This window comes from Felis catus, chromosome E1, assembly GCF_018350175.1.
Source record: "Felis catus isolate Fca126 chromosome E1, F.catus_Fca126_mat1.0, whole genome shotgun sequence".
Lineage (NCBI taxonomy): Eukaryota > Metazoa > Chordata > Mammalia > Carnivora > Felidae > Felis > Felis catus.
Window position 1 is genome coordinate 61,310,600 of NC_058381.1, and position 22,794 is coordinate 61,333,393.

The 22,794-nt window shown below is 49.4% G+C and overlaps 1 protein-coding gene across 3 annotated transcripts in view; it reads right to left on the minus strand.

Annotated features, from left to right (window-relative positions):
- Positions 1-22,794, minus strand: part of WDR45B (WD repeat domain 45B) — a 24,274-nt gene continuing 1,480 nt past the window's right edge. The window contains exons 2-10 of one of the 3 annotated variants that reach the window (XM_023244391.2): positions 17,162-17,236; positions 11,241-11,342; positions 7,803-7,890; positions 6,683-6,777; positions 3,930-4,120; positions 3,295-3,380; positions 2,547-2,648; positions 1,715-1,836; positions 1-1,356 (exon numbers count right to left, since the gene is read on the minus strand). In XM_023244391.2, coding sequence (XP_023100159.1) covers positions 1,250-1,356; positions 1,715-1,836; positions 2,547-2,648; positions 3,295-3,380; positions 3,930-4,120; positions 6,683-6,777; positions 7,803-7,890; positions 11,241-11,342; positions 17,162-17,236 — 968 coding nt within the window. In that variant the 3' untranslated portion in view covers positions 1-1,249. The remainder of the gene's footprint in view (positions 1,357-1,714; positions 1,837-2,546; positions 2,649-3,294; positions 3,381-3,929; positions 4,121-6,682; positions 6,778-7,802; positions 7,891-11,240; positions 11,343-17,161; positions 17,237-22,794) is intronic. The other 2 variants (XM_023244392.2, XM_023244393.2) reach the window with 2 other exon arrangements.

Sequence of the window (22,794 nt, forward strand, 5' to 3'; positions counted from 1 at the left end):
TACGACAAAATTAGTCACTTTTATTTAAAAGAAACATTACAAATAAGTGCAAAATTAAATTTCATGATTAAATACACACAAAAGTATAACATGCATACTTTACACTGAAACCCACATACAAAGTTAGTTGATTACATGACAGTAAGAGAACAGGCAGAACAGAGAGCTGCTCCCGCAGACGTTTGCTACCTGAAATCAAAACCGTGAAGTTAGGTTTCTTGAAAGGGAATTTCAGCAAATTAAATACATACTTCTGGGAGTACTAACAACATAGAGCCCATAACCTGTGTTAGTTACCACGTTAGAAAACGGTACCGCGTGCCTTTCCTTCCCGTTAGTGTACTGCTACTCTCCCCAACGACCGACCGACCGACCCGAGGCGACGGCCAGGGTCTCCTGCTCCTGCCCAGACGAGGCCTGCTTTGCCCAGATGCCCAACGCTTCCCTCCACCTCCTCCGGATTCCGTGACGCTTTTCTCGGGGACTGATTCTGAAAGTCTACACGTTACTGCTCCCGACACACAAGAGGGACACTCAGGAGACCGCAGGGCACACAGAGTGCGCTGCTCCTGCCTCCATCCCGACAGAAAGACAGGGACGCGGGCACAAGCACGCGCACAGCCACGCCACAGGCTCACGACAGGCACGGAGACCAGGACGCGGGCTCACAGGGAGATGCCCACCCTGTGTTCTCCAACACGGCTGTGTCTCTTCGTGTTCAGACAGGAGAAGGAATCCCCTTCTCCTTTTCTAAGGCAAGCTGCTGGTATTATTACTCTATTGAAAAATCTGGTTGTAATGTAAGAACTAACATTTACACAGTTGCTCATTTCCCCACTACAGACTCAGTAACAATGACGGAATCTGTTGCCAAAACAAATTTCGATTTGTCCACCGTTTTCTCAACCCAGTCCCTATGTGTGTACGGAGCCCCCAGGTGCACGGGGGGAAGAGGCGGGGGGCGCGGCGGAAGCACGAAAGCATCACAGCTGAACTAAAGGAAACAGGCCAGCAGCCGGGCCCGGGCTGCTCACAGCCACGTGAGTGTCTACGCTGCCTCGATGATTATTCCTTCTTTAATACTGGAAATGGGAAACCCTGCTCAGGAAAACAGACAACCACAGAATGGCTTCAGGACCAAGGTCCCCGGGCAGTCCTGCCGCCGGCACCAGCCCCGGGAGTCTGAAGGGCACACTCAGCGCTTTGGCGGCGGTCGGCCGTGGCTGTTGATTGCACTCCTGACGGAGAGTCACAGCTTGTCATCGGTCATTTCTAGAAACTGCGCGTAGACGTCCCGGATGCACTCCCCCTTGGGGTTGAATAGGAATTTGTAGTAGCTGCCGTCTGCACAAATCGCTGAGACAGAAGGAGACCGTTTTACTCATGTGTTTCTTCCCTCAAAGTTCAAAGCAAACAGACCTCACTGAGAGGAACTGTGAACGGCCCTGCTCTGAGCAGCCGCTCAGGGTGACTGTGGGTGACAAGGGACCCCGTTCCTGGCTGAGCACACACGTGGCCAGGAACCCAACCTGCTCTAGGGTGGTTTGTGTTTCCCACTTACGTGCGGAGGGGGAAAACCTTGCCCCCACATCTTCCTGGGAAACCCTAGAGGGCAGGGGGCTGGTGTCCCCCTACACAGCTGTGCAGACCCTGAGTGGGACCCCTGCGCCCCAGGAGAGCGAGCACGGGCCAGCCAGCGCCAAGGACCACTTACCGATGACGGCATTTGGCTCTGTTCCAAAGGCACAGATGCACGGAGAGCCTGAGGGAACCTGAAACTTGGAAAAACTCCACTTGGAACTGAAGTACTTTGGAAGGAAACTGGCTGAGGCCAGACTAGGAGGTGAGGGGACACAGAAAAGGGAGGAGAGAAAAGGCAGTTATGTTTCCATGACGAAGGTGAAACATGGCTCCCATACAGCCCGAACCCAGATACTTTAAATTCTACTTTTCCTTTTCGTTTTACTTCTCGCATGAAAAAACTAAGCGCTTCCCAACGGCTTAAGATAAACCCGGAAACCATCAGCACCAGAAGGTGCAGGTGTCTGCGGCCACTGAACGGATTTGCTGAACGTGACAATAGCCGCCAGGGCACAGGTCCGAGTTCTAAACCACAGGAAAGGTGACTGGATCCTGGTCACACACTAAGCAGCTAAAGACAAGCAAGCAGCGATGTCCCTTTTAGCATCAGGTACTGCGGACACTTGAACAGTGAGCGGGTTAGGGACACCAGCCCCCAGCAGTCGGAATCCTGGGTATAACTTCTGACTCCCACAAAATTTAACTCAGAGCCTACTGGCGACCAGAAGCCTTACCGATAACAAGTCAATTAACACGATTTGTACGTTGTATTACTGTATTCTCACAATAAAGTAAGCCAGAGAAAAGAAAATCCTCCAGAAAAATGCACTTACAGCCCTATGCTGTACCCGTGTGCACGTGGCCCGCACTGCCCGCACTCAGGGTGTCAGGTGGGTGGTGGATCGGGGCTTCGTTCCGAATGTGCCTGAGGGAGGGACCAGTCCTTTCAGCTCTGGGAAACCTACCTGGACTGTTTATTCCTTTTTGGATCTTCGGCAGCAAAAATGTGCACTGTGCCGTGGTCACTGGACACGCAGATGAGGGACGCATCCGGATTGAAGTTGATGCTGCAGAGAAATCAGATGAAGCTCTGGTTTCGTGTGGATGCAGCGGAGTCCGGCCCCAACCACAGCGCCACAGCACGCGAGCTGGTGCCTTGAGCCTTCCGGAATGAATTCCGGAGAGCAATGTGAAGCACCAGCACCCCCACCCGCCACCCCCGCCCCGGTGCTCTCCGTGGGACCACCCAGCGTGCCACAGCTGGGCCCCTCCTTGGGTGACATGGAGGGGAAGGGGCTTCCCGTAAACCCACCCTGAGGCCCTGCTGCCGCCCCCCTCCCCCCCCCCCGGTTGGAAGGGCTGTGAGAGCAGACAGGAGGGCCCGCCACCGCGGGGCTGCATGGACACACGCCCTGAGTTCATGTATGAAGTCCATGTTTATCTCACAGACCCGAATGCTGCTCAGCACCTGCCAAGGCCACAAATGCAAAGAAAGAACCACCCACGCGGGGGACTGCCACCGCAGTGCCACCAACACCACAGGGCACCCAAGTGACTACAGGGGAGCTAACAAGGGCTCCGGTGTTTGCCTTAAAAGACCACAGCTTATCTTAGAGAGAAGCCGGAGCAGTGATGGGCTTTAGTCCTGATTCCCTCAGCCACACAGGCCCCGTATCGATGAGGTCGACCCCGGGCAGTGATGGGCCTTCTTACCAATAAATATTAGCTGCTTGGGATCCTCTTCGCAGTTCCTGGATCAAATGCCCTGATGAAGTATCAAATATTCTTATAAGGGTCCCCTTTGAAAAACAGTGAAGCGTTTTATTGTCATTCACAACTTTTTAGTTTTTTGAGACGAGTATCATACTCACAAACCCATCAGCCCATACAAGCCCTTCCCAAACCCCCCCACATGTAAAACTCAACCGGTTCCCTCTGTCCTGCTGGAGAATTCGTTGGTAGCTGTCCAGCCCGAGAGCACCGGGTAGGAGCCAGCCCCCTGGGCACCAGCCCTCCACTAACCCCCCGCATCTCCCGCCCTGGCAGATGCCTAAGCGACTGCCACAGCCAGGCTGACCTGTTCCTGGAGCGGTCAGTTCTGTGCCTAGAGATGCCACCCTCACCAGGACTCCCGTGGCCAGCTGGAAAAACTAACGCTAACTGCTGCCAAACAGAGGAGGCTTCACCAAGTAAAAGGCTTTTCAACTGCAACGTGATTCCTGAGAGAAGGTGGCCGAGAACCCACAGGGAAGGGCCAATTTTCGGCGGGGCCCACAAGTCAGGTCCCCGGAGTGCAAGGGCCGCTGCGGCAGGCACTCGGCTCCATCAAGGAAGGGACACACGCTTACTTTCTCAGATGCGGTTGCAATTCTTGTTCCCTGCAGGTTGAGAGCAATGCAGCTCAGGACGCCCTCGTGGGCAGGAATGTCCACGGGCGGCTTCTCGGTGCTGGCCAGGTCCACGAGCTGCACGTGGCCCGTGTGGGTGCCCGGGAAGGCCAGGAGGGAGTTGTTACTGTTGGGGCACAGGACGCAGAGGCCTGATCGGAGACGGAGAAAACCCATCAGGGACTCATGACTCTAAAAGCCACCACTTTCCCCAAATAAAACTTGCTCTCTGCCCTGTAGCTCTCAAGAAAAAACAGTAAGACTTCTCTATGGGTTTCCATTTATGTCAGAATCATAAAATCTTTTCACTGTAAAGGGTGTATCAGAAGACAAAACTAACTCCTGTGAGGCCGCCTCTTAACTGGAAACATCTGCTGAACTTGTTCTTGAATAAACTCTGTCCAATGTCTGTCTTCCATGGTGCCAGCTACTGACAATACAAAACTGTGAAATCTAAAACCTCCATTAACAATTGCATAAAACAACCAAAAAACTTGGGGATAAGTTTAACAGTGCCTGTATGAGACACTGCAACACGATGTAAAAGAAAACCAAAGGTCTGACAGACGGAGAGAGCCTGATCTGATCTACTGCGGTCACAGCCACAACCTACGTCCCCATGCAGGGTCGCGTGGTCACAATTACAGCCTCTGCAGGCTTCCTGAAGAAAGGTGATACTGAAAGTTATAAGGAACAGCAAGGCCAAAGAGTAGCCAAATTTTCTTGTAAAACAAGAACAAAATCGGAAAACCTACACTACCTAATTTTAAGAATTATTTTAGGGGCGCCTGGGTGGCGCAGTCGGTTAAGCGTCCGACTTCAGCCAGGTCACGATCTCGCGGTCCGTGAGTTTGAGCCCCGCGTCGGGCTCTGGGCTGATGGCTCAGAGCCTGGAGCCTGTTTCCGATTCTGTGTCTCCCTCTCTCTCTGCCCCTCCCCCGTTCATGCTCTGTCTCTCTCTGTCCCAAAAATAAATAAACGTTGAAAAAAAAAAAAAAAAAAAGAATTATTTTAGAGCTGCAGAAATCAAAGCAGTATGGTACTGGCTTAAAGACATACCACTGGAACAGAATAAAGAATCCAGAAAAATCTTACACTTACGTGAGTGACAAAAAAAAAAGTCTTCTTAACAAATGGCACTAGAAACTGGATATTCACATCGAAAAATACAAATCTGGGCCTGTGCCTCATGCCATACACAAAAAATGGATTAAAGATGTAACTTAAGATCTAAAGTTCCTAGAAGAACATGTAAATGAAAACCTTTGTTTTGCACAAAACCACAGACCAGCTGAAGTTATCTGCAGAAGTGGTAACAAAGAGCCTTATCTAGAACGTACAGAGAACTACAACTCAGAAGGTGAGGAGAGGAAGTGAAGATCCCTCATAAAAGATACCAGAATGGCGATAAGCCACATCACCTTCCTCAGAGAAATGTAGAGGACACCCCGGGAGACACCATTACCAGCCCCAGGTTACAAAGAGGGACACAGACACGTGCCGTGCCGAGGCAAGGCCCGCTCCAGCTGGAGCTCTCCTGGATCACCAGTGGGGACACCAGAAGACACAGCCAGACTGTAACTACAGCAGGACCCCGCCACAGTGCTCTTCAGTATTTAGCCAAGAGAAATAAAACTCTACCTCCACGCAAAGACTCGTACGTGAATACTCACAGCAACTTCCGTCCGTAACAGCCAACACACTGGTGTGGATAAACAATCTGGGATGTCCACACTATGGAATGTTACTTAGCAAGGAAAACAAGCATATCTACTGAACACATGGAGGCATCCAAAAAGTACCGTAAGACACCAAGCGCATCTGAAAAGGCACAACTGGAAGGACAGGTGGGCAAGGGGACCGCCTGAAGAAAAGCTTTTGGGTGACGGTACTGGTTTGTCTGCACTCTGGTGGTAGTTACACAAGTGATTACAATGACTAAATATTACCAAATAATAAACTTGAAATGAGTGAGCTTTAGGGGCGACCATGTGGTTCAGTCGGTTAAGCACCTGACTCTTGATTTCGTCTCAGGTCATGATCCCCAGGTTTGTGAGATCGAGCCCCATGTCAGGCTCTGTGCTGATGGCGCGAGCCTGCTTGCAATTCTCTGTCTCCCTCCGCACCCTCCCCTCTCAAAAATAAACATTAAAAAAAATGAATGAGTTTTGCGTGTATTAGACCTCAATAAAGCTAGAATTTAAAAAACCTAAAAATTTTAAAAAGAAATTAAGATGCTATAACGAATAGCAAAGTCAGTCACCTGTAATCCCTGCTCCAAAACAAAGGAGGGAAGAAAGTCCCTCAGAACTCAGTAAAACCCCAAAACCGCGGCCCACCAAGGAGCTCCTGAATGGCTGGCAACGACCGTGAAAAAAATCCCTCAACCTCCACTCCCCCCACTCCCCTGCCCCATGACTGTGATACAAGAGGGTCTCAGAGGCACTGCCTACCAGGCCAGTCTCTGGAGCGAGCACGTGGCCGGGAGAGCCTTCCAGGAGGAGGTGGAGTGGACCGAGGGAGAGGGTGAAGAAGGAAAAAGAGAGGAGCCTGTGTCCGTCAGGGTTCGCCCGATGTGCCTCAGGACCCATCTCACCAGAGCAATGCCACTCAAATAAAGACCGGCCGGAGGACAGGGCACCAAGCACAGGTCTGCGTCCACCTGGACGGAACGTGAAGAAGCCGATTCCCATTGCTGACTCTGAATTTCTTACCTTTAGGGTTATAGCAGGTTTCAAAGACATGCAACTGATGGGGATTATGTGTAAATGTAAACACCTTAATCATGGAGTCCAAAACAACCACAATTCTGGAAAGAAAAAAACAATCAAGATTCCTATTCCCAAAAGTGAAACTCAAGCATCCTGTGACTTCTGTTCTTATCATTTTGAAGCTTAGAACAAACACCACATACGAAAGTATCCCTCTTGAATCAGAACCCTTTGCAGGTGTGATCTTTGGAGGTCACCAGTGAGCACCGAGGGGTGTGGCAGGCGCTGACGAATGAGAGCCTCCTACCTGGCTGCAGGCTGCCCAACGGACCTTTCTGAGATTTAAAGACATTTTTTGGATAATATTTCACCCAGAGTAAGAACCAAGTAGCAATCACAGGGCAGAAATCATTTCTCTAGACGCTCTTAGATCTGTCTTGACAATTTAAAATGTTGGAAAGATCCCTATTTGGCTCCAGTATTTGCATTATTAAAGGGCCCTAGAGACCAACATTCCTGGAGGTCACAAACCTAAGAGTCCAGGTCTGACAGTCGCTATCGCATTCACTTTGTTCAGCACCTCTGCCCTCCCACACTGAGGATATGAATCCTACCACATTAAGATCCAAATTAATGAAACTCCAGTAAGAACTTCTCTGTTCTCCTGAGGGCCACGAGGACAACTGCTCAGAGAAGCGACTTCCAACAGGTAAGATCAACGTCACCTTCTCACTGGGGAGTCTCCCAATTTTCCTTTACCTTCAAAGGGGACATTTACTGAGGCAGCCTTTGGAAAAGCTGGACTCAGAAGGGGGCAAGTCCAGGCTCCCCCTGGTTCCCAGTGGGAACATGCTGAACGGGGACAGGTCTCTGAAGGCCTGAGCACCACCGGGGACTGCCGGCTTTGTCTGCTGACAAACCGCTTCTATGCCAGCCCTGGAAACCCATAAAACTCACACCTTCTTTGCAGCAATACAAATAACCCTACGTCCTTTGGTCATGAACTACCATCATCACATCTGAAGACGACGTTTTCCTAAACACACTTTTTCCTTCAGTATGAAGCATTTTAGACGTTTCCAGAGAAAGCAACTAATCCACTTTTAAAACTTAGCAAACCTACCGATCTCGCCGCAGTTTGACTGCTTTGACTTCTGTAGAAAACTCTATTTCAATAACAGTCTTCTTTTTCAGGTCATCCCAGATCATCACTGAAATTTCAGAGAGAACTTATGGGTACACCAATAAAGGGAGGGCACTCTGAAGGGGTCCTTCCCCCTCATTCATCTCCGAGCAGGTGGACGTGCCGCTCTCCTGGTGCCCGGTCACACACGGCCGGACGCCTGCGCTCCACCACTCGCCACGCTGTCTCTGGTAGCAGGGTGTTCACGCACCACCCCCCCCTTCCCTTCCAGTACCCGGCCGGCTCCACACCACCCCCTGCAGCCGATCTCCCTCCCCCGCCCTTGTGTACACGGACGCACACAGACACGCACGCACACATGCACATGTACGCACAGACACGCACACACACCTCCTCTGCCAACCGCGCCTAGTTTTCAGGTGAACTTCCCCCACCCTCGGTTCCACTGGACTGAGCCAAAAGCAAGTCCACCCACAGTTACTGCTCAGGTGCTAGACACACACCTGAATCGAGAAAAGAAAGGCTTCAGTTTGAACAGATAAAAAAGCAGGGCCAGGGATTTCTCTCACCCCCACCCCACCGTGCCTGCTTCTTCTCACACCGCGGTGCTTTATGATGTACTAGCCGTCTGCATCCCCAGGGCCAAGGACACATCCAGACCTCTGAGGAGACAGAGAGCGGCCAGCCCTGTGCCGGGGAAGAGGTAGGGGTACACAGACAGTCTCCATCTCCTCCATCGGTCTCTTGCAAAGCTGTCTAGGAAGGGTGTGAGGTGAGGGAAAGTAAGCTTTCTCAGTAGGTCACGGGCGGGCCAAGAGTGGAAGGGAAGGAATGTCTCCCCCGAGGTCCTGACACCATGGCCAGCTCGCATCCTGGAGGTGGAATTCACACGGAAGTTTTGCCAGAGGGACTCAGTAACCTCAATTTCAAATCAAGAGAAAACACGTAGAACTACCAAACTTTTGTCAAATTATTCACTAATGAAGAGGTTAAAACTAACCATTCAATGGGGCGCCTGGGTGGCTCAGTCGGTTGAGCATCCGACTTCAGCTCAGGTCACGATCTCACAGTCCGTGAGTTCGAGCCCCGCGTCGGGCTCTGGGCTGATGGCTCAGAGCCTGGAGCCTGCTTCCGATTCTGTGTCTTCCTCTCTCTCTGCCCCTCCCCCATTCATGCTCTGTCTGTCTCAAAAATAAATAAACATTAAAAAAAAATTAAAACAGGGCGCCTGGGTGGCGCAGTCGGTTAAGCGTCCGACTTCAGCCAGGTCACGATCTCGCGGTCCATGAGTTCGAGCCCCGCGTCAGGCTCTGGGCTGATGGCTCAGAGCCTGGAGCCTGTTTCCGATTCTGTGTCTCCCTCTCTCTCTGCCCCTCCCCCGTTCATGCTCTGTCTCTCTCTGTCCCAAAAATAAATAAACGTTGAAAAAAAAAAAATTAAAAAAAAAAAAATTTAAAACAAAAACAAAAACAAAACTAACCATTCAAAACTGAAGCAGATTTCTGTTCTTACTCCTTTCAAATACCATCTTGGATTGGTAAATCCCTTCATTTAACAAATCCTGACACTGGGCTCCTCCTCAAAGGGCAACGAAGCAGCAGCACGTTAAGTGGGACAGAAGCTCAGTCAATGGACTCACCTCACTGAAAGAACAGCCTCCTGGGAAAAGGGCATGTCTACTCTTGAACTCATAAAGCAGGTCAAAAGTAAACTTTCCCTGGTCTGCAACCTAACACCAAAAAGCCTCTGGCCCAAACCAGACAGAACCCAAAGATGAGCCACATCAAGGGTGTCACAAATCCACATGAACTCTATTTTCAGAAATTTCTCAGGGTGCCTCAGCGGCTTCACTGGTTGAGCGTTTGACTCTTGATTTCGGCTCAGACCATGATCTCGAGGTTCGTGGGTTGAGCCCCACATTGGGCTCTGTGCTGACGGTGCAGAGCCTGCTTGGGGTCCTCTCTTTCTCTCTCTCTCTCTCTCTCTCTCTGCCCCTCCCCTGCTTGTGCTCTCTATCAAAAATAAATAAATAAAACAAAGTTAAAAAAAAAAATTTCTGGAAACAGCATGAGAAAGGCCTAGGGCCAGCAGCTTGATTTCTCACTCACAAAAGGAAAGTGACCAGACCCAACGCCCTGAGCAGTGAGAAAAATCCAAAGACCTGGGTTGACGTTCAATTCCCCACGGCCTCCAAGGGTTGTGAGCTGCCTTCCTGGTGTGCCGGAAATCTGAAACGTTCTGTGCAGGATTTTGCATGTCTGTCTTTTAATATAGTTCCCGACAGCAAAAGGTACATCCACTAATTCTGGAGTTCTTCTTCCATCCTCTGAGCTCCTGACTCAAAAAAGCAAAAAAAGCCTCCCTGATCTGCCTGAACAGCAAGCACCGTGCAGTCTCAGCTAGAACTCTCCCGGTCACACTGTGGCCACCAGTCTGCTCCAGTCCTGTCTTACTGTGTTTCACAAACATCCTTCACGTTTTAACACCATGTGTCTTAATGTGTAACTATGAAAGTATTAAGAGTAAATTCAGGAAGTAATTTCGACATTATTGACAAAAAATTCTTAATCTTACAAAAGCGTAAACAGACCAAGTTCTTTTTTAAAAAATGCCTTCAGCACTCTACAAAAAGTAAATTTAAATTTTACTCAAAATTTCACAGGGCGCCTGGGTGGCTCAGTCGGTTACACGTCCGACTTCGGCTCAGGTCAGGTTCTCATCACCTATGCTGACAGCTCGGAGCCTGGAGCCTGCTTCGGATTCTGTGTCTTCCTCTCTCTCTGCCCCTCCCCCACTTGTGCTCTGTCTCTGTCTCTCTCTCTCTCTCTCAAAAATAAACTTTAAAGCCAGACTTTTACACTCCCATTTCTTTGCGCACACGCGCACACACACACAGGTTTACATACACACACAGACTTACACATACACATATACACACAGGTTTACACACACATCAAAACAACACCCTTCAACCTAGAGCCAAGGGCCAAGGTGGTTTTTGTTCTACATGGCAACAAAATCAATGTTTCTGTGAGTCAGTGGCTCTTTGTAGGAAAAATAACCTTACTACACTTTGCTTTAAAAAGAACTCGTAACATTTAGGATACCAACCCACAGCTGAATGCTCTGAACAAAATGGGGTCCAGAGGCACAGCACGACCGTACGTATTTAGCCGACGTTAATCAACAAGCATGTGCTTTTTGTTGATGAGAACAAGTGACCCTTGTCACACACTTCCCCTGGGAGTGGCGGAGACAAGACTCACTCTTTCTAGATGATTCTTGTTAGCGACCAGTCCTTCATACTTCACAGGCTACCAGGAAAGAGCAAACATAGCCACAAACACAAAGATGTTCTAGACAGTTCCAGACATCACTACACATGAAGCATGGTTAGGAAGCACACAACCACTTTACCTTTGTTAGGAGGGTATTTTGGCTTTTTCCCACCACCGACTAAGGCTAAATAGTTGCAGCGAAACAACATTTCAACATGGCCGACTCCTCCTTCTAGAAATTCTGAAATGATAGTAAAAACAAGTTAGTACGTGGATCTTACAATTTAAAAAGAGACAAGTAAACCGTGCAGATGTAGCAGTCGGCATTTACATATCTGACTGTATGTGTCTGTACAGAGATCTCTGACTGCTGTCAGCGACCAGATGGGTGGCTGGTGGGGACAGGGAGCGAACTGGGGGCTTTGGACTCCTCTCCGCAGCCGGTCCCCATGAGCCACGCTTCTGCTCTAAGTGCGGAGCACACAGCACCCTAACAAGCCAATGCACCAAAATGTATGAAATGTCTAAACTCGTATTTTAAGGGGCAGCAAGACATCTAAGCTCTAAGAAAACACACTAATTGCTTTCATACAAAAGCAGTTTACCACTTTATTTATTTATTTTTTTTTAATTTTTTTTTTTTCAACGTTTATTTATTTTTGGGACAGAGAGAGACAGAGCATGAACGGGGGAGGGGCAGAGAGAGAGGGAGACACAGAATCGGAAACAGGCTCCAGGCTCCGAGCCATCAGCCCAGAGCCCGACACGGGGCTCGAACTCACGGACCGTGAGATCGTGACCTGGCTGAAGTCGGACGCTTAACCGACTGCGCCACCCAGGCGCCCCAGCAGTTTACCACTTTAAACACCTCTTCCACTGAAGTCTCAAATGCTCAAAAATGTCTGTGAATTACATGAAGAGGAAACTGCCAGCGGATTTTCAGAACTCCTCCACAACAGAAGAGGACGAACAACGCTCGCTCAGGGAAGGCGATGGGGACCTGCTGAGAGTCTGGGGCTCACAGAAGCAAACCCCACTCTGGACCATTTTTTTTTTTTTACGTTTATTTTTGATAGAGATAGAGCACTAGTGGGGGAGGGACAGAGAGAGAGGGAGACACGGAATCCAAAGCAGGCTCCAGGTTCTGAGCTGTTAGCACAGAGCCCGACACGGGGCCTGAACTCACAAACTGCGAGATCATGACCTGAGCTGAAGTCAGACGCTCAACCGACTGAGCCACCCAGGCGCCCCTGGACCGTTTCTATTACAGAACACAACCAGCCCATCCAGTTCTCTCCAGCTCTCCACTCTGGTCAGCAAGGACCGGAGCTCCTGGCACCGTGAGGGCACAGCAGAGGGCAAGTGAGGAATCAGAGCCTCTGAAAGTCAGAAGTTAACACAAGATCAACTTCTACCTGCTCAGTCATGGCTTTTCAAGATGATTCCTAAGCTCGTCAGCTCACTCTTGTAAAGTTCAAGGCCTCGTAGAAACCCTAGAAAGGACGAACTATCTATTTGATGCTGAGCAACATGGGATTGAACTGCATGGGTCCACTTACATGCAGATTTTTTTTTATAAATACAGTCAGATACTGTAAATGTATTTTCTCTCATGATTTTTTTTTTAAGTTTTATTTATTTAAGTGATGTCTACAGCCAATGTGGGGATCAAACTCATGATCATGAGATCAAGAGTTGGATGCTCTACTGACTGAGCCCTTCTTACGATTTTCTCAGTTAACATTTTCTTTTCTCTTAGCTTTACTGTATGAATACAGTGCAGGATGCATATGATGTACAAAATATGTGTTAAATTGACTTTATGTTACCAGTAAGGCTGCTGGTCAACAGTAGACTATTATCAGTTAAGTTTTTTGGGGGGTCAAAAGGCACATACAAATTTTCGATTATAGGGGGGAGTGGGGTGTGTGTGTGTCATCACCCCTAACCGTGTTGTTCAGGGTTAACTGTAATATATTTATACAAGCATCTGGTGTCCTTTTTCTAATTTTTCCCCTTCAGATAAAATCCTTTAGGTATAATTAATGAGTCAAATATGTGAAATGAACACATTTGGCTAAATTACAAAAAGATCCTACCAACTTAAACTGTACCGTTAAGGTTATGAAGCAAGGTCATGGAAAGGTCTGCTTCTCCACGCCTTCAGCAAAGCTACACGCTAACTTGCTAACACCCCTCTCATGGTAATCGGTTCACCCCCCTCCACTTCCTGTGCCTCCCGTTTCCCTCTAGGCCCTTCATCTCGGGACGTGCTGGGGTGACCACATGAGCACGAAGTCCATGTGAACTTCTGTGACATTAGACAAAAGCAAGGATTAAGGCCCCGACACACTGTCAGGTCAGGCAGGCTGCTGGACTGGGTAACGTCAGGAATTGTGCACAACAGGTCACCTCTTATTCCCAGATACTTGGTGGGCCACACTCCTATTCACGACTGTACCCCCAGCCCCAGCGTAGCACCAGACACTGGAAGGCATCTGACCACCACCCACGGGGCCCAAACACAAGCAGCCCTCACCTGCACTCCACCTCAGGCACGTGGTGTTCTTTCTAGGTCTCTGTCTCCTCTCTACTTCCCCACTTACGGCTGCCAACATCACATGTGTGAACACTGGTCACAGGGAGGGAACAGCGGGCGGCACTGCAGACGGGAAATCCTCTGAGCCCTCTGCCCACCTTGCAGACTGTGCAAGCTCGCTAAGCATGAGCTGTACAGGTTCCAATCATTTCCACAGTGCGGGACAGTTGTGTTTCCAAATGAATAGTGAAGGTAACTTTTCACTAGTACTCCGTGTCTCTATAAATCACTCACTGGGTACCATATTTTATCCAAATTTATCATTCTTGAACCTTCTTTCTAGCATACGCTCAGATGTGAATCCGAGTCCTACACTGGGACCCCACAGCATTATTATGAACACCCTCCCCGGGGCCCCACGGCCTTCCTGGAATGAAGCAGAGCCGCAAACCCGTCACTCCAGGTGTGAGACGCAGCACCTACAACACACGCCTGGGAGGGACGGGGGGAGGGGAAAGCTCCCAGTCCCTGCCAGCAGTGGGCACACCTGGAAGGGCCAGGGCAGGGCCAGTCTCACCTAGTCAGTGCCAGTCACACTGGAGGTAAGGCCGACAGCCCCAATGGGGGGGGGGGGGGGAGGGTGTGACCACTAAAATTCAGGCACACTTCCTTCCTCCTCATTGAGGAAAGGAAACCACCAAGATAAAACAGGAACAAGGTCCAGCCTGTTTTCTGTTGAGTTGTAAGTTGCCAGAAATGTAACAGCAGACCAACCGACAAGTGCACAGGGGTGGGGTGGCTTCATTAAAATACACCTTGAAGGGGAGCCTGGGTGGCTCAGTTGGTGAAGCATCAGACTCTTGATTTCAGCTCAGGTCATAATCTCACAGTTCGTGAGTTCAAGCCCCACATCGGGCTCTGTATTGACAGCATGGAGTCTGCTTGGGTTTCTCTCTTCCTCTCTCGGCCTCTCCCTCATGCTTGCACTCTCTCTCTCTCTCTGAAAACAAACAAACTTAAAAATAAATAATAGGGGCACCTGGGTGGCTCAGTCAGTTAAGTGTCTGACTTTGGCTCAGGTCATGATCTTGCGGTTTGTGGGTTCAAGCCCTGCATCGGGCTCTGTGCTGACAGCTCGGAACCTGGAGCCTGCTTCAGATTCTGTGTCTCCCCCTCTTTCTGCCCCTCCCATGCTCACGCTGTCTCTCTTAATAATAAATAAGCGCTAAAAAAGTTTAAAAAAAATTTTTTTTATTAACGTTTTATTTATTTTTGAGACAGAGAGACAAGAGCATGAACGGGGGAGGGTCAGAGAGAGGGAGACACAGAATCCAAAACAGGCTCCAGGCTCTGAGCTGTCAGCATGGAGCCCGACTCGGGGCTCGAACTCACAGACTGTGAGATCATGACCTGAGCCGAAGTCGGACGCTCAACCGCCTGAGCCACCCAGGCACCCCAAAAAAGTTTTTTAAATAAATAAATAAATAAATAAATAAATAAATAAATAAATAAGATGCACCATCCAAAAGCTGTCCCATAGTTCAGCAGAGCAGCAAGAGGGAATGATACATGCCGTCAGCACGAACGACAACAGCAAACCCTTCTAGAACTCAGACTCTTAGATGGTTCCTGTCTACCTTTTTATAAGAAATCCTGAATCTGTTATAAAAGTTTCAGCAATTAGGAGACAGCTGTCAATATACTGCTAATGATTCAACTTTGAAACTTTGAACTCCAAGTTTCTGGGTCACTCTAAAAAGTATCCTGAGATATGCAAGTCGAACTATTTCAAAGTACTTTGTAACTATTTATCCATACAAAGGAGAGTTGTCTTAATTCACTAAGCAACCAAAAGTAAGTAAAAGTCAGAGACTTAGAAGGCTGCCAGGAGACTCCCATCACCGGCCTGGACCTCTTGCGGATTCATTCTCTAAGAGCTCACTACTGCTGGGCTGAGAAATTATGAGCACAAGCTTACACAGCAATAAACATGTGTGCGAGGCACTCCTCTGTGCATCTTAAGCCTTGTAATTCAGTGATCTTCACAAAACCTTAGAAAGTAGACAGTTACCACCTTAATTTCACACAAAGAAAGTGAAGCCAGGAGAAGGTGAGGCACCTGCCCAAGGCCACACAGCCGCCTAGTCAGGGGGGCAGAGCCAGATTCCACCTCAACAAGGAGGGTCCGGTATCTAAGCCCTTACCTACCAGCCACACTGTCTTTCTCTAATAAATTAAAGTCATAGACCTCCACTTATAAAATAAACTCCTAGACAATAAAGCACCACTTACTGTCTTACATGGCAGCGTAGTCGTACAAAGACTGTACTTGACAAAGGGATTCCGTTGCCGGAAAGATTTCTGGAAATCCTTGGTGTTGGGTTATTAGTTGTGAAAATGGAAGGGGGGCTATCTCGTGGAGCACCAGGATACAGGAACTTCCTCTTACAAATAAGGAACAGTTCTAGCGGCAAAAAATCTAGCATCTGCAATGAACGAAAACCAAAACCCCAACTGCAGGGAAAAAAAGGGACGTTTCTCATTTTCTATGATTTGTCCGAGATTTGTTCATCTGTCGGCAGTGCTTGATTCTCCCAGCAAGTAAAGACCAGGAGACACCAAAAGCTTAAGAAAAATACACTGGGGGAAGAAAAACTGAAAAAAAACTCGACCTGTAAAATTAACATTTTTTCCTGTCAAACAGTAAAAAGACCATTATCTTAATATTACCAATAGAAGTCCTGATTCTATTTAAGTTCACTCAGAAGCTTCTGAAAACTTGTATTCCACAAAAACATAATTTAAGGCACTGAAATAAGTAAACAGAAGCAACTATAATTTGTTGCTACAGATAATATTTCCTAAGTGGTCACTTATCAACAGTTAGGCATCGGGGCGCCTGGGTGGCTCAGTCGGTTAAGTGCCAGACTTCAGCTCAGGTCATGATCTCACGGGTTGTGGGTTCGAGCCCCACATCAGGCTGAGCTGACAGCTCAGAGCCGGGAGCCTGCTTTGGATTCTGTGTCTCCCTCTCTCTCTGCCCCTCCTCTGCTTGCGCTGTCTCTCTCTCTCTCAAAAATAAACATTTTAAAAAATAAAATAAATTTTAAAAATAAAGAGTTGGGCACCCCATGTGCTGAATCCAACCATCGTGTGAGCTGTCTGCAATTTTACGCTCAGCAGGACGAGTGAAGACAGCCTGCATCAAGCACACTGTGCTCTTCAGGACAGCCAGCAAGGACTGAAGACAGGGCAGACACACACGAGTTTCAAAGTTCACATTCGCCAGAGAAACCAGCGTGGGGCCACACCCGGTGCATCACCGCTGGATCCTGGCCCCACAGAGCTGGGCACTAGTGGCAACTTGAAGAAAGAAGAGGACAGCCCCATCCAGGCTGACGCAGGGCCAAGAACCTCCTAGCTACCTCCCAAACCAGCCCCTCCCCCATCGGTAAGGGGACATGTCGATTCTTTGAAGGTTAGAAAACAGGAGAAACCAGGAAATGTCAGTCACTCCTTACCTTGCTTCTCTTTTTCTTTCAGTGGATCAGTGTTATAGACCCGGAATCCGTTTTCCATCCCACACGCAAAGCATCCTGAAGTGTGAGAAAGGCCGGTTAATCATCTCAAAGGGGTCCCAGCTAAGCGCCCTGGGACTGGGATCGAACCGGCAAAAGCAAGGGGTCCAAAGAGAGCAGCCGTTCCTAAGAGCTCCCGCAGATGCTCTGACCTCACGGGCGCAGTCTGCACATGCCACAACTATCTTCCTCAGGGCCGTGCGCACACGCGCGTGCACACACACACGACGTGCACAACCTAGCACGTTTCCAGTCTCTCATCTAACTCGATAAAGAGCCTCTGGAGTCCCCCCAACGTCCTGCTGCAGGGCTTTCTTCCCGAAGGCCAGCTCCGCCTGAACTCCTGGTTCCATGACAAGTCGGCCAGCTGCCGCCACGGCACATTTCCAACACCTGCCTCTCGCTAACTAACACTCACCGCTGGCCTCCCCATCCTGCACGCCTGTCTCCGGTGCTGTTGACCTGGAGAGGCGAGGACAGAACAATAAAGTCCACGCCTCCCGGAGGACAGCTGCAAGCGGGAATCCCAGCAAGTGTGGACACTCCAGACTGGAGCAGGGGCGTGGACTTCCAGAAGGTGGCCTGAGGTCTCCCACGACCTCCTCCCACCTGTAGACAAGCTGAACCCTTAAAATCCTGTCAAGGTCACTGTGAGTCCAGATCACACACCAGGTTGTTAATGGTCCAATGAACACCAACTAAAACAGCCAACGTGGTAGAAAACACCAAGTAGTAAGTGGGTGTAAGGGCCTGGGAACTCTCAACCTGGTGGACGGCAAGCCAGCAGAACCGCTCTGGAAAGCTGTTTGCGCCAGGTACTACAGTCGTCAACTCTGCTCCTTGGCGGATATACCTTGCAGAAATGACAACATATGTTCACCAAAGGCATGCATTCGACTCTTCACAGCAGTGCGATCATACACCATTAATAGCCAGAAGCTGGGAACCTACCTAAATGCCCCCCTCAATGGTGGACTGAATTAATTGTGATATATTCACACACACAAAAACACTATGCATCAATGAGAATGATCTATAGCGATACGCAGCAATGTGGAAAATATCTCACAAACATCATGTTGAATAAAAAAAAAAAAAGTCAGGAATAAGGGGAGTTTGGGTGGCTTAGTCGCTTAAGCATCCGACTCTGGCTCAGGTCATGATCTCCCAACTCATATGTTTGAGCCCTGCGTCGGGCTCTGTGCTGACAGCTCAGAGTCTGGAGCTGCTTCAGATTGTGTGTCTCCCTCTCTCTCTCTCTGCCCCTTCCCCGCTTGCACTGCCCCCCTCTCCCCCAAAAATAAACAAACGTTAAAAAAAGTGTTTTTAAACAAATCAGCAAGAATGATGTACAGAGACAAAACTAATCTAAGTGGCTGGAAGGATGGCCAGGCATCAATGGTCCAATTATGCTCAGGTATGTTCAGTTTCTTAACCTGGGTGCTAGGTTCAGTTTGGAAGGTCATCAGGTGAAGACAGGGTGCATGCACTTTTCTGTAAGTACGGCATACTTCAGTAAAAAGTTAGAAGGAAAAGTATTCCAAACACCAAAAGTTGGAAACCCTCTCTGAGAAGGCCAGGCATCATCCTTGCTGTCTTCACAGGCCTCTTTCCCAGAGAGGAACCATCAGCCCAACAGCTGGTGACCCCACACACCCTTGGGTTAGCTCTAGTGGTGCAGAAAAAGGGCGTCGGGATCCCTGAAGGGCATTCTTCTATAGACAGGCGCGCCTTGTTTCATTTTGCTGCACAGACATTACGTTTCTCACAAATCCAAGATCTGTGGTGACCGTGCCTCAAGCAAGTCTGTCAGCACCATTTTTCCACAACCTTTGCTGGCTCAGGTCTCGGTTTCACATTCTACTAATTCTAGCAATATTTTGAACTTTTCCATTATTGTATTTGTGATGGTGACCTGTGACCCGTGATTACAAATCACTAAAACTCAGATGATGGCTAGCATTTTTTAGCAGTGAAATACTTTTGAATTAAGGCATGTACGTCGGTTTTTTAAGACATAATGCTACTGCACGCTGAACAGACTACAATGTGGTGTAAACATAACTTTTAGAAGCACTAGGAAATCAAATACTCATCTGACTCACTTTATTGTAACAGTCCCTCTACCGCGGTGGTCTGGGACCAAACCTGTAATGTCTCGGAGGTGTGTCTGCACAGACTTACGTACAGCCCACATGCAAACACACCCCTATTTCCTGTAACCACAGTGAAGTAGCCCAAGGAGGTCAATCTGTGGCCTCAGGTCTAGGTCCAGACAGAAGCAAGGGCTCTATGTAGACAAGGGTACATACTCAAACATTTGTGTTTCCCAAAGGAACAGAGAGAAAAATAGCCTGCCAACTTAAAGAAATGTACATCTCGACACTTAAGAGTCTTGAAGAACACAGTGCAAATTATCTTTAGAAGTTCAAATATTTAAAATCATGAATGCCCTTTTAAAAATGTTTTCTTGTTCACCTGAAATGAACGTAACACTGTGTGTCAACTATATTTCATGTAAGAAAATTAAACAATGATTTCTAAGCCAAAAGTTGCAATGAGAGTTTAAAATGCTTAATGAAAATTAGGGGTAACTGTACGGATCAGTCGGTTAAGCGTTGGACTCTTAGTTTCGGCTAAGGTCACCACCCTGGGTTCCAGCCCTCATACGGCTCTGTGCTGACATCGCAGAGCCTGCTTGGGATTCTCTCTCCTTCTGCCCCTCCCCCATTTGTATTTGAGCTCGCTCACTCTCTCTCTCTCCCTCAAAATACATAAACTTTAAAAAAAATCGTGGGGGCGCCTGGGTGGCTCAATCGGTTGGATGACTCACTCTTGATTTTGGTTCAGGTCAAGATCTCGCAGTTCATGAGATCGAGCCCCACATCAAGCTCTGAACTGGCAGTACAGAGCCTGCTTGGTATTCTCGCTCTAAATAAATAAATAAACGTAGGGGCGCCTGGGTGGCTCAGTCAGTTGAGCGCCTGACTTCGGCTCAGGTCATGATCTCACAGTTCATGGGTTGGAGCCCCGCATTGGGCTCTGTGCTGACAGCTCAGAGCCTGGAGCCTGCTTCGGATTCTGTGTCTGCTTCTCTCCTGCTCGCTCACTCTCCCCCTCTCTCTCTCTCTAAAATAAAATAAACATTAATAAATAAATAAACATTAAAAAGACAGATATTGAAACAAAAATACTCAGGGGCGCGGGGGGTGCTCAGTTGGTTAAACATCCAACTTCAGCTCAGGTCACGATCTCACAGTTTGTAGGTTCGAGCCCCCCATCGGGCTCTGTGATGACAGCTCGGAGCCCGTTTCGGATTCTGTGTCTCCCTCTCTCTCTGCCCCTCCCCTGTTCACATTCTGTCTCTCAAAAACAAACATAGATTAAAAAAAATTTTTTAAGCTATGCAAAAGTTAAAAACCAGCGTAAGTAAAAACAAAATGTAATAAACTCAATTATCTGGCATAAATTTATATCATAGAGAATTAATCCAAAGATAACCAGAAGTTTAAGTGTAAGGCTTTTATTTTCTTCAAAAACACTAACTTTACTTACAAACTGTTACAATGAAATGAGCTGGCTTTACAAAAGGGTATTTTTTAGGCAACTGAAATAGATCCTTTTAAGAGCCACAACTGTATTTTAAAAACAATCTTTGGGGCACTTGGGTGGCTGAGTTAGTTAAGTGACTTTTTTGGCTCCGGTTATGATCTCATGGTTGGTGAGCTCCAGCCCCACATCGGCTCTGCTCTCTCACTGCAGAGCCTGCTTAGGATCCTCGGTCTCCCTCTTTCTGCCTCTTGTGCGCGCGCAATCTCTCTCTCAAAAATAAATAAACGTTAAAAAAAACTTTGATGAAATCTTTATAAAAACACTATAAACTTCACTGGTTTCTTAAATAGTCAGTATCATGAGTCTCAATTACTATACTGAAACGTAACACACAAACTCCTCACCCCACAGCAAGGCAAGTGGGCAAGAACGATCCTCTTCCACTAAATGACCTCAAGTCACCCAGCCTTCTTGCTTCTGTAAACAGGAAAGGCGCGGCACAAGTGTTTACAGTTACCTCTCCCCTCCCTCACTACTGGAGGACCAACTCTTTCCACTGCAGAAGGTTTTGAAGAGTTGTTGTATCACTGTTAATTCCGTACAGAGCTCCTGGTGGTTATCCAAACCCATTAAAACCCTACTGGCCTCGTCTGGTAATCAAACCCCAAAGCGTCCAGCCACATAACTGTCCAACGTCCGACACCTGACCGCAAACTCACGCCTCGTTCCTCGGGAACACGTTCTTCCACAATCCGCGCAGTCCTGCCCGCTGGAAACCAGCACTCAGCCCACAGCACACACGCCCCCACCATCCACCTGCCACCTCCTCCAAGAACCCCTCCACGAGCTCAGAGCCAGCTCCCCCCTCAAGAACCCCTCCACGAGCTCACAGGCCGGCTCCCCCCCTCAAGAACCCCTCCACGAGCTCAGAGCCGGCTCCCCCCACCAAGAACTCCTCAAGCTCACAGGCCGCCCCCCCAAAACCCCCTCCACGAGCTCACAGGCCAGCTCCCCCCCTCCAAGAACCCCTCCATGAGCTCACAGGCTGGCTCCACCCCCCCCAAGGAATCCTCCAGGAGCTCAGAGACCAGCTCCCCCCACCAAGAACCCGCTCCACGAGCTCAGAGACCGGCTCGCCCCCCTCCAAGAACCCCTCCACAAGCTCACAGGCCAGCTCCCCCCAAGAACCCCTCCATGAGCTCAGAGCCAGCTCCCCCCAAGAACCCCTCCACAAGCTCACAGGCCAGCTCCCCCCAAGAGCCCCTCCACGAGCTCAGAGCCTGCTCCCCCCCGCCAAGAACCCCTCCAGGAGCTCAGAGACCAGCTCCCCCCACCAAGAACCCCCTCCACGAGCTCAGAGACCGGCTCCCCCCCTCCAAGAACCCCTCCACAAGCTCACAGACCAGCTCCCCCCAAGAACCCCTCCATGAGCTCAGAGCCAGCTCCCCCCACCAAGAACCCCTCCGCAAGCTCACAGGCCAGCTCCCCCCAAGAACCCCTCCATGAGCTCAGAGCCTGCTCCCCCCGCCAAGAACCCCTCCACGAGCTCAGAGCCGGCTCCCCCCACCAAGAACTCCTACACGAGCTCACAGGCCGCCCCCCCAAAACCCCCTCCACGAGCTCACAGGCCAGCTCCCCCCCTCCAAGAACCCCTCCATGAGCTCACAGGCTGGCTCCACCCCCCCCCCCCAAGGAATCCTCCAGGAGCTCAGAGACCGGCTCCCCCCACCAAGAACCCCCTCCACGAGCTCAGATACCAGCTCCCCCCACCAAGAACCCCCTCCACGAGATCAGAGACCGGCTCCACCCACCAAGAACCCCCTCCATGAGCTCAGATACCGGCTCCCCCCCCCCAAGAACCCCTCCACAAGCTCACAGGCCAGCTCCCCCCAAGAGCCCCTCCACGAGCTCAGAGACCGGCTCCCCCCCCACCAAGAACCCCTCCACAAGCTCACAGGCCAGCTCCCCCCAAGAGCCCCTCCACGGGCTCAGAGACCGGCTCCCCCCCACCAAGAACCCCTCCA